Source organism: Camelina sativa, chromosome 19 (genome assembly GCF_000633955.1).
Source record: "Camelina sativa cultivar DH55 chromosome 19, Cs, whole genome shotgun sequence".
NCBI classification, from domain to species: Eukaryota; Viridiplantae; Streptophyta; class Magnoliopsida; order Brassicales; family Brassicaceae; genus Camelina; species Camelina sativa.
The window spans coordinates 16,436,475-16,447,942 of NC_025703.1; the positions used below are offsets into that span (position 1 = coordinate 16,436,475).

Here is an 11,468-nt window from a genome sequence, read left to right on the forward strand (position 1 = left end):
TAATCCTCCTCCAGCATCATGCATTTATCTTGCAATTCTAAGCTTATGCATCAGTTGATGTCAGTTTTTGTTATATATACAAAAATAAGATGCACAATAAGAGCTTTTTGTATGTTAATTTGATATTTTGTTATAACCATAGTAAAACAAATTTAATGCCTCGCACTAACTTCGGTTAGGCCCATATAGTAAAAGTGAAGCCAATTAAAACCCTAGTGTATCCTTGGTCTCTTTCTTTTTTCTTTTTTTATAAGTTGGTCTCTTTCTTTTTTCTTTTTTTGATAATTGTTGGTCTCTTTCTTTTATAAATTGAAAATCCCATTACGAACCAAAAAAAACCCTAGCTAGTGTGATCGGTAAAATAAACTAAAGGAAGACATGGGGAACGGCTTCATGAGAAAGAAGAAGAAGCAGAAGAAGAAAAAGAGACCAAAAGTGTCTAGATATGTCGATTGGTCCAAGCTTTCCCCCGATGTTCTGCACAAGATCTTCGAAACCTTAAGGAACCCTGTTGATTCTCACCGAGCAAAAACAGTTTGTTCGAATTGGTACTCGGTTTGGAAAACATGCGCGAACAATCCCCCGTGTCCAAGGCGGATCATACACCTTGGTGATTCTCCCACCGTAGAAGAAAGCACAGTAAAATTCGGACGGCAGACCCACAATAGCTATTGTATGGCTAGCTTCGGAAACTGGCTCCTCATGGTTATCTCAAATTATATATTTTTAACTTGTCAACGCGGACAAGGATCAATCTTCCATCAATGCAGTCACCAATACGTGGCGGGCAAGTAACCTTGAAATCTGAAGAAGGACTGTGGTACTTGTTTGGGCCTAATTCACGTAAAGATGAAGTGCCGTGTGACTTCGACGCCGTTGAATGGAAAAATACAGTAGCTGCTCTGTGGGTTAACGAGACAACGGGTGATTATGTGGTTGCTTGGACTTTTAAACAGCATTACTTGTTCACATGCAAGAAAGCAGATGGTTCGTGGTGTAATCTGAATCACAATGGGAGAAGTATGGTTTTGTTTGACATGGCTTGTGAGAGCGATAAGCTTTATCTGTACCCAGCTAATCATCTCATCAGGATTTTCGATTTCTCTGGAAACTATCCCATAGAGAAAAACTCCGAGAACCCCTATTTTAGACATCCTTTTGACTTCGTTGAGCAAGAGTGGGAATACGTTTGGAAGAGGAAGATAGCGATTCGTGAATCAGGTGAGGTTCTGATCATCTTGAGCCTTAAGCAAGTGTTGTATGAAGAGGCACTTTTGTTTTACATCTTTAAGATGAATCTTGAGAGTTTCAAGTGGGAAAGAGTTTATTCTATTGGAGATGAGATGTTGAGTTTTGGTCATGGGGTTACAGTAGCTCTTTCTCTTGAAGATTTGGGTTGTGGAACCAAGTGTGATTCTATCTATTTTGTCGACAAAGACGTTTGGCCAGACCATCAAGATCATGATCATCGTGTTTCAAATTGCGGTGTCTTCGATATTGCCACAGGTATAGTAGAATGGCCTAAGAAAATCTATTTTTCCATAAACGAAACTCAGTGGTTGGGGAGTTGCTTATTAGGGAGGTTTTTGAATGCATGTAGGAGTTGGTAATTAATTCAAGTTTCTATATGATTATTACTCTAGTATTATTCATTATTACCAACTGTTTTGATATGTCATTTGAAACTAATCCACTAGAAGTCTAGAACGTTGAATATGAAATGTGAAGAACCAAAGATGTTACTTAACCTTCCAAATCTTTAAAAGGGTTTGTGTCATAACAAAACTTATCGACAAGTCTTACATTTGTTTAAGTGACAAAAGAATACGAAGATATATAAATAAATTCTTAACAGATCATCTGTTTGGTCTTTCTACACTTACATAAAAGTTACAGAGCAGTTCTGGTTTCAACTGCTATGTTGATTTTGTTGATGAAGTCATCAACAGGAATGGTTCCAAGCTCTCCTCCAAACCTCGATCTCACGGTAACAGTTCCAGTCTCGACTTCCTTAGGTCCTACAACCGCCATTAACGGGATCTTTTGTGTCTCTGCGTTCCTTATGAGTTTCGGCAATCTCTCCCCATGGCACAACTCTGCCCTCACTCCACAAGCTCTCAGTTTCTTACTCACTTCCTTGCAGAACTCCAACTGCGAACCCGCATTAAGTCAGAACTTGAAGTTGAGACAAATGTTTTTCATCAAGGAATTAAGAGACAGCACAAGTTAACCTGATTGTCTGTGACAGGTAAAACCCGGACTTGCACAGGAGAGAGCCATAGGGGAAAGTCCCCTGCATAGTGTTCTATGAGAACCCCGAAAAATCTTTCTAACGATCCCAATACCGCTCTGTGGATCATTATAGGACGTTTCTTGTCTGAGTTTGTGTCTACATAAGTAATGTCAAATCGCTGAGGAAGATTGAAGTCGACCTGCGTGCCAATAAGAACAGGTTAACAAAAAGAATTTGCCTGGGATTTAATTATAAGAGTAGATGAAACTTTCTTACCTGTATAGTTGAGCACTGCCACTTTCTTCCTAATGCATCTTCAATCTTAAGGTCGATCTTTGGGCCATAAAAGGCACCACCTCCTTCATCAACCTCATAGCTCCATCCCTTATCATCTAAAGCATCCCTAAGGGCACACGTTGCCTTTTCCCATATATCATCACCTCCAACTGATTTTTCAGGTCTAGTTGATAAGTTAACCTCATACTTGTTGAACCCAAACCTCGACAATATCTCTTCTGTGAGATCTAGAACACCTCTGATCTCATCTTTGATCTGATCCTCTAAACAAAATATGTGTGCATCGTCCTGGCACAGAAAAGGTTGGTTAAGTAAATCCTAGTACTTTTATAAGATTCGGGTTAACTATTAGACTAAAGACGTCTGAGGTAACCTGTGTGAACCCTCTGACACGGAAAAGGCCGTGTAAGCTACCAGACAACTCGTATCTGTAAACTGTACCAAGTTCTGCAACTCTGATGGGCAAATCTCTATATGATTGACGCTTTCTTTGGTAAAGCAAGATGTGGTAAGGGCAATTCATGGGTCTGAGTTGATACAGCTCATCCTCGATCTCCATTTGATCATACATATTCTCTCTGTAGAAGTCCAAGTGACCACTGATCTTCCACAGATCAGCTTTGGCGACATGAGGGGTATAGATCAAATCATAACCATGTTCAACATGCATCTTCTTCCAAGATTCTTCGATAATGTTTCTAACAATCGCACCTTTCGGATGCCAAAACACTAATCCTCCTCCAGCTTCATCCTGAAGTTGAAAAGCTTATGCAACGATTTCCCAAAAAGTCTAATATCATTTTGAAACTGAATGAAAGCTGGCTATACCTGGATGGAAAACAGATCGAGGTCTTGGCCAATGCGTCTATGATCTCGGCGTTTAGCTTCTTCTTTAAAATGAAGATATGCTTTTAGTTGTTCTTCACTCTCCCAAGCAGTTCCATAGATCCTCTGAAGCATTTGCCTCTTCTCATCTCCTCTCCAGTAAGCACCAGCAACAGATTCTAGTTCGACAGCTTTCTTGTTTATCCTCCCTGTGGTCTCGACATGAGGACCAGCACAAAGATCCCACCATTCATTACCTAGATGGGCATTCGAACTGGCATAAGATGGAGACAAGCTATTACCAAAACCAAATTACAAACAAATTAAAGAACTAAAAAAACAAGCAAGAAGCTACAAGCGTACCAATATGATAAACTGTAATAGGTTCTTCCTTAATACCCTCTAAAATCTCCATCTTATAAGGCTCGTTTATCGCCATGATCCTTTTCTGCGCTTCTTCTCTAGAAACTTCTTCTCTTAAAAGAGGTAAATTCCGACTAATAATACGATCCTACCACATGAATGCCATGAATACTTCAAAATATCAAAAACATTAACCCCTCAAGAGACTTCATCAAAAAAAAAAAAAAAACACTCACCATCTCTTTCTTGATCCTCTTGAGGTCTTTGTCTGTTAGAGGCTCCATATCAAAATCGTAGTAGAAACCGTTATCAATCCATGGACCTATAGTCACTTTGGCATCAGGGAAGAGTTTCTGAACTGCCATAGCCATCACATGTGCACACTGTATCCACATAAATCACTCTAATCAGCTCAACATTTCACATGCAAATGTAATCAAAATCCAATTGTTTTGGAAAGCCCAACTTTGCTAACAACATAAAAGTTCAGAAATTGATCAAATTTAACAGTTCTCGTCCATTCATGGAACTCAGACTCCCAGAAACAGAAACAGAGCCAAAAACAAGTGTGTACCGTGTGGCGAATCTTGAGTAGCTTATCGGATGATTCGTTGCTAGGAAGCGGGACCGTTGCTGGTTCTGTTTTTTTAGGTCCGGTGCTGGAGATAGCCGGCTCGGTGGCGACGGCGAAGACGGTGGAGAACCCATGTCGCTGTCTTGGCCAGAATCGCCGAGTGGGAACGTAAACGAACCGTTTAAGAGAAGAAGTGAAAGAAGAGGGTTTGGAGAGGAAGGAGGAAGAGAAGAGAAGAGAATGAGAAGAGGCCATTAGTGTGACCAGAGACCCCCGCGAGAATGAGAATCTGTGGTGGAAGTTTTCTCTTTATGAGTGGATTGATGAAATGGAGGAGAAACATAAGAACCACGTTTGCGTTTTGTTTTACAAGCCTGATAAATTGCGTTTTCACGTTTTTTCTTGTTTGTTAATGAACATGATTATAAACCGAACCGAACCGAAAATGTTCATTTATACAGATTCCGAGGTTGTGGTGGTTCTCTTAAAACGCGGTATGTCATAATCTTGTCCATTATCAGGGAAATATGCGGCACAACACCCATCAGCAGCAGCATGACCACCATAGAAGTCGTAGGCTACAAAAGAACTTTTGAGATTTGAAAACCAGTGGAAAAGACCATTCAAAGCAATCGACTTGTGCTGATTGAACCATAAGTTGAAGTCTTGAAGACAAATCACATTTCGAGTTTCCCACTTCACTATATCAAATGAGTAAATCGCAAAATCGACTTTAGTAACAAGTGATCATCCACACAACCTTGTAACTCACAACAACACCACTATAAATCTTTGTAACTAATCCAATATCGTTGAAACTATAGTACCTCCATAATTTTCACAAGATCTTGGTGATAAAGTAAAGGAGCTAGAGAGCGGGATTTGAAACCATTCTTGTGACAAAGGGTTTCCCATGTAATACATAGGAGCTCCATCCCTAGCTTCTACGTAAATCAAGACCCATCCATCGGTGCTACCTAAGACTAATAGCTTTTTGATTGTTGACTCGACAAAAAAACTCACTAAAGATCCTGGAGAAGGAGTAAGCCCCCATGTTTTGCATCCATGGTGACCCAAGATTTCAAGTGCCAGTTTGTGTGGTCATGTTTGGATGATTGACCATGAGACAGAGGAAGATGAGCTGAGAGAGATGAAGTGGGTTCAGAAGGAATTAGAGTCGATGAAAAGTTTCCATTCCTCGTTCACGTAATCTAAATTGCGTGATGCGCTTCAATGGAAGTCGTACCAACACTTCAAATGCGACATCTGGAATATCCATTTTCTGCTACCAAACAACATACATATAACCAATGAATTGAAAAGCTCCAACAACAAATGTTTTAATATTTAAACAAACCAATAAAATTAGGAAAACCAAAGAAGAACAAGTTTTTTCATAATATATAGTTATAGAGCAATGAAATATAGGGTTTCATTTTCATGTATATGTAAAAAATAAAAACAAACAATTAAACTAATCTACATATAAATATATCAAAATCTAATATACAATATTTTTCCATGCGACAAAGATTTGAGTTCTAGCGCATAAAACTGATCGCTTGTTTGGCAAATAAATGTTAGGATGATACTTGGGTTCACGATTAAGTCATTCACCTTTCTAATTTAAAGTTTTAAACCAATCAAATAATGACATGTCATTTAAATAAAAATCAAATCTATATTTTAAAAAATCTTTAACAAAAAATAGAAAATATTTGGTTAAGTAAATCAAAATATAATTGTAAAATATAAACTCTTAAACCCAAACAGATATGTATTTTTTTTTATTGTAAAAACTGAGCTCTAATTCTCATTTTTTTTTAACCCAAACCGACATGTAATCTCTTTTAATTATAAGATCTAAATCATAATTCTCGTTTGTCAACTCAAATCGACATGTAATCTCTTTTAATTGTAAAATCTAAACTCTAATTCTCATTTATCAACCCAAACCGATATAAAATTTCGTTTAATGGTAAAATCTAAAACTTATTTATAAACACAAACCAACATATAACCAAGTAAATTAAAATTCAATAATAAATTTTTAGTTTTAAATTTAAATACATTAATAATTAATATAAAGTATGACATTTGCATGGTGAATCTACATGTCATATATGTTACACACTCTACAATTCTTCAATCCATGCCTCTCAACCATAGACTCAAACTTTGCATTAGTGGATGTCTAATAAGTTTGCGTCTTTCGAAATTCAGCACATGTCATAGTGCCATTTAAAGTTGCAGTGTATGCAGAAAAACGTGTCACACACCCAGGGACAGAGGCAGTGTAGAAACATATGAGTCAGTTTACTCCATTAAAATTTTGAAATTAGTTAAATTTTTAGGGAAAAAATCAAATTAACTCTTGTAAAATAGCACAATTGACCATTATGAAATCTTTTTTTATAACAGAATTGACCCCTTATTTTTTTTTATCCTGATGAACTGATTTCCGAGTTCCGCCACTGCACACACCGTGCACTTTCTGAATCCTACATGTTGAGCATCAAGAAAGAATTTGTTTGTGTGTTTAAGCAGTTTGTGATTCGCCATTAAAGCTGAACATGTAGGTCTTGGTCAATAGACTTAGTCTCTAATGTTGATCTCAATGGCCATCTTGTGCTGGTCAATCACACCAAGGTGTTCACGATCTCAATGAATTTCTGGCTTGTAATCCTCTATTGGGCAGATTGTTGTTTACCCACAGTGTTCTTTTGGTCAATAGAATTTGTTTATTTATATATAATTTTATAAGATTTTACAGATTTTTAATTTTCGTATTAAAATGATAGGATATTTTTAGTGTTTTCAAGATTTAACATATGGTACATATGTAGACTAAAGGAAGAATTAAAATAAAAAACTTTAAAAACGTTAAAAAAAATAGTTATCAATAAAAACCAAAAGGTAAACAAATTAATATTTAAGAACGAAAATCTACACCAAAAATAAAATCTAAAAACAAAAAATGAATTAGCAACTGCAAAATATTTGATATGTACATTTTTCTTTCCATCAAAGATATATAATTATATATAGACATATGGAAAATAATTATATAAAAATTGACTAAATGATAGCCATTAAAAAGAAGCTTATATCGTTCAAACGCAAAAATATTTATTAAAATAGAAATTTAAATCCAACAACCATATCAGCTTGTAAGTTAAATCAAGCTTCTTTAGGCATATGTCATTTTCTAGATCTTGAATGAATCTGATGTAGTTATAAATAAAGATAAACTAGGTAACAACTCGTGCTGTTGCACGGGTGAAATTTTTGTTTGAGATATTACATTTGTAAATATATTTATTTAGTATAACATTTATAATATAAATTTTTATTGGTTTGAATTCATTAAGTTTATGAAAGTTTAAAATATTAATCGTTTCACCATAAATTTTAGATTAACATGATGACGGATCTGGATCGAATGTGAATCGAATTAGTGATCCGTTAGATTTTTATCAAAATCTTGAACTATCAAATCATATAAAAACCACAAAAAAACTAAAAATTCATGAACCAAATGATTTAAATAAAATTGTTAACCCGGTCAAACCCGTCCGCTAAGCCATCCCACAACGGTTTAAATATTTTACATGCAAAATATCTTTGCATCTGTCTCGCTCAAATTCGTGAGATCCGCGGGTAATCCACATGCATTTCAATAAATCATTTTTCTAATATAAAATATATTTAAAGCTTAAACTTAAGTTATATTAATAAAGTTGTGTGATAAAGTCTTTAAGAATAACACATTTGTTTTTTTTTGTTACAAAACAATGGCATATAGCTGTAAATAATAAATCAAAATGAGGCTAAATAACTAAATGTGTCTCAGCTATCGGTAGAATCTGATTATTTTTTTCATTTTTATTTAACTGGATTTTCTAAATTTTAAGATTTCAGTAAAAACACTATAACTACATATTTATATATATTGTTTAACTACATAGTTGTCCAAATTAAAATATATATTCATGTCATTTCAATTGGTGATCATACTTTTTTTTTGGGAAAATATAGGTATTGTTTTAGCAAAAAAATAAACGTTAAGCTAGTTTCAAATGATCTTTGATTCTTTCACTATTAGAGCTTTATAAAATTATTAGAAAGGTAACATTATTTATATTTTTGAAAATATAATTTTAGATATATATTTTCTTACTTCTCATTATATAGTTATATTATTATATTACAATACATAGTGAAATTAATTTAATTTCAAAAATATGTAGGGAATAATATTTATCAATTTTTGAATAATATTTACCAATTTTAGAATTTATAGCAGCAAAATATTGTATATATAAATAAATTGAATAGCAGCAGTAGTAGTTGACAAAAAAAAAATATATAGCAGTGACAGTTTTATGTAATTTTATGGAATACTAAATGCAAATAATAAATTAGGTATAAAGCTCTCTCGCGATGACACATCAGCTTTTTCTCCGTAGTGCTTCTCTTTTAATATATAAGGGATGAGTACAATTATATAATAAACACAACACTCAAATCATTATATACACAAAATTTTGCACACTTAGACATTGGTCAAATGAATCATCTATGACTTTTGATGCAGATCGAGTTATCATAGTTTCAATAGACGCATGGCACAATAAGCTTTGTGTATAAGTTTATCACTTTTTATTAATTTTGGTGTTATGAGTTGCCGTGAAAGAGAACTATTTATAGTGTCAATGACAGAGTAGGGCTTTGTGTGAGTGCTTAGCGATAAGTTTGGTGAACAAGTAGATTTTTGTTAAGAATTTATGGAATATGCCAGTATAGAATTAAGGTTCTATCATATTCATAAATCATTAAATATTTTATAAGATATTACTGTTTTTGTTACTGTACATTAGTGACTGTGATTTTGTTTGATTGCAGAATATCGGAGGGAACAAAGTTTGAAAAGGAAACTGCAAAATCAATTAGTTTAGAATTTAGTTTTTGTCCATTAATATAAATCCTATATAGAATTGAGATATTTTTCTTTCTATTACCGAAAAATAATGAAATGATGTTTTACTTTTTGCGGAAGAATCGAAGCTAAAAAAATTGAAAAAGAAACTCATAATCAAGTGGAGGAAATATAGGGAAAATATTCGACATGAATATTCACGGGTCGTTAGAGGTTAATTTGACCTAATCCGATTAATGAGCATCCAATTAGTAAAATCGGATATTAATTTATGATTTTAAACCGATCCGACAGAAAAGAGAGGATGACACAAATTTGTATAATTGTATTGTTGACATCCTCGAGACCATTGTTTCCTAGACTACAAAAATGAAAATGTTGATTTAATCAGTCACAATATAAAATACTTCCTTTTAAAATTTACTTTCACTTTTTACTGGTGGAATGATAAATTTATTTGATCATTCAAACATATAGAGTTATTTACCAACTATGGCCTCGATTGGTACCACTGTTATTTGAGGTTGTAGAGACTTTGACTGTAAAATTTAGCTGTATAAAATTTGACTGCAGAGATTTAGGCTGTAAATACTTTAACTGTTAAAATCTGATTGTTAAAAAAAATAACTTTAAATGCTCTGACTGTAATTTTATTAATAACAAAATTATAAGAAAATATAAAAATGATGATAAAAATAATAAATTTGTGAAGAGAAGTGGATGTCAAAAGAAAGAGAAAAAAATGCTGATAATTAATCTGTAAAAAAAAGTTTCTGCAAAAATATATATAAATTTATAGAGAGTTTTTAATTATGATAGAGGAAGAAAAAAAAAATTAAATTTTGTTAGTTTTAAAGTGTCATTTTGATGTTTTAAAAAAAGAAGGGAAATAAAGAAGAAAAAAATTAAAGTGGCTGTTGAAACTTTAAAAAAGAAAAAAATCATAAAAAGTCTGATTGATAAATAAAATGATTTTAAGACTTTTAAATGTTTTTAAAAGTTTTAAAACTCTTCACCAGGGCCAAATGAAAAAAAAAATTAAGAATAAATAAAAGAAAGTTTTGAAAATTTGCAAAATAATATTCAACCAAGACTAACAACAACCTTCAAATCAGTCTTTAGCATTCGGTTCAATCGGTTTGGTTTATTCGCTTTTCCGATTTATCCAGTTATCTAAAATTTTGCTATATTGAACCGAATAAAAAATTCAGTTTGTTTCGGTTCAGTACTCGGTTTATTCTGCCATGAATTCTTTTGTCAAAATTTTGCGCTAGAATTATGATATAGTGCTGCATAAAATCCATACTATATAATTTATGACATATAGGAAGATGTTATTCATTTAAATTGTTTTTGATGAATAAGCTTCTCATGTTAGCAGAGAGTCTGATGGGGTTTCTGATGAACTAGTGTGTGTGATGACTTCATCCAATAACTTCAAAAGCTCGGCTCGACGGAGATCTGTCACCGTATACTCGAGCGTCACCTGCCGGGTTAAAGAAACTCAGTCTAGTTTAAGCCAAAAGGAACAACCTTGTTGGAGACCTCGTTATAAAGTAGAGTAACTAACTATGTTACCTCTTTGAAGATACTGCTGTAAGAAGACTCCTCGAAGCCCTGCAACAAGCGAGAAGTGTGCTTTGGCCCTTTTTCTAATGTATAAATCCAGGCATGGAGTACATACAATTGAGACAAGAGAGTGCGTTATTCATACCAGCTTGCGGAATAAGCTGAGGGAAGCTGTGTTTGAGTCCCCAATCTTGGCTGTAAACTTGTGAATCTCCAAGTTCTTGACACCATAAGCCATCATCATCAATACAGATTCCTTTCCTAGTCCTTTACCACGGCTACTCTACCAAAGGTTGTAACAAAAGTTAAGAATCATGTGCACAGAAGTAACATCAGCTAAAATGAATGAAACATGTTAATGTTTCTGAAATACCTTCTGGCCTCAGCTATCATTATTTCAACCTCTGCAACCTTACGATCATCCACATCATTCATGTAAATATTCACATCACCCGTCATCGCTGCACAAAAGCTCCGGTTACTTATATACAATGACTCAACTTGAAAAAGATATACAGAGAAGAAACACAAGAGAACATCCAAGCTCATCTAAATAGACTTCTTTTTTAACAACCTATTCACCAATGATCTAAACCACTAACAAAGAAGCAGTCTTGTAGATATGTTCTCATTTCCAGAGACTATGCACACTTTGTGGTAAAGAACAG

General features: G+C 34.0%; 2 protein-coding genes and 1 pseudogene across 2 annotated transcripts in view; 1 reads left to right on the forward strand and 2 right to left on the reverse strand.

The window, feature by feature from the left end:
• Positions 379 to 1,578, forward strand: LOC104766517 (annotated as a pseudogene).
• LOC104766518 (threonine--tRNA ligase, chloroplastic/mitochondrial 2) lies at positions 1,755 to 4,640 on the reverse strand. Its single transcript, XM_010490420.2, has 8 exons — positions 4,293 to 4,640; positions 3,955 to 4,101; positions 3,719 to 3,866; positions 3,359 to 3,612; positions 2,904 to 3,281; positions 2,510 to 2,818; positions 2,232 to 2,432; positions 1,755 to 2,151 (listed from the first exon to the last, which is right to left on the reverse strand). Exons 1-8 carry the CDS (start codon positions 4,545 to 4,547, stop codon positions 1,891 to 1,893), a joined length of 1,953 nt encoding a protein of 650 aa, XP_010488722.1. The 5' UTR covers positions 4,548 to 4,640; the 3' UTR covers positions 1,755 to 1,890.
• The window catches only part of LOC104767889 (N-acetyltransferase 9-like protein), a gene marked incomplete at its 5' end in the record, with an annotated part of 7,811 nt that continues 6,858 nt past the window's right edge, over positions 10,516 to 11,468 (reverse strand). Inside the window, 4 exon segments of the mRNA XM_019241097.1 lie at positions 10,516 to 10,717; positions 10,810 to 10,848; positions 10,946 to 11,078; positions 11,174 to 11,261. Of these exon segments, the coding sequence (XP_019096642.1) occupies positions 10,601 to 10,717; positions 10,810 to 10,848; positions 10,946 to 11,078; positions 11,174 to 11,261 (377 nt within the window).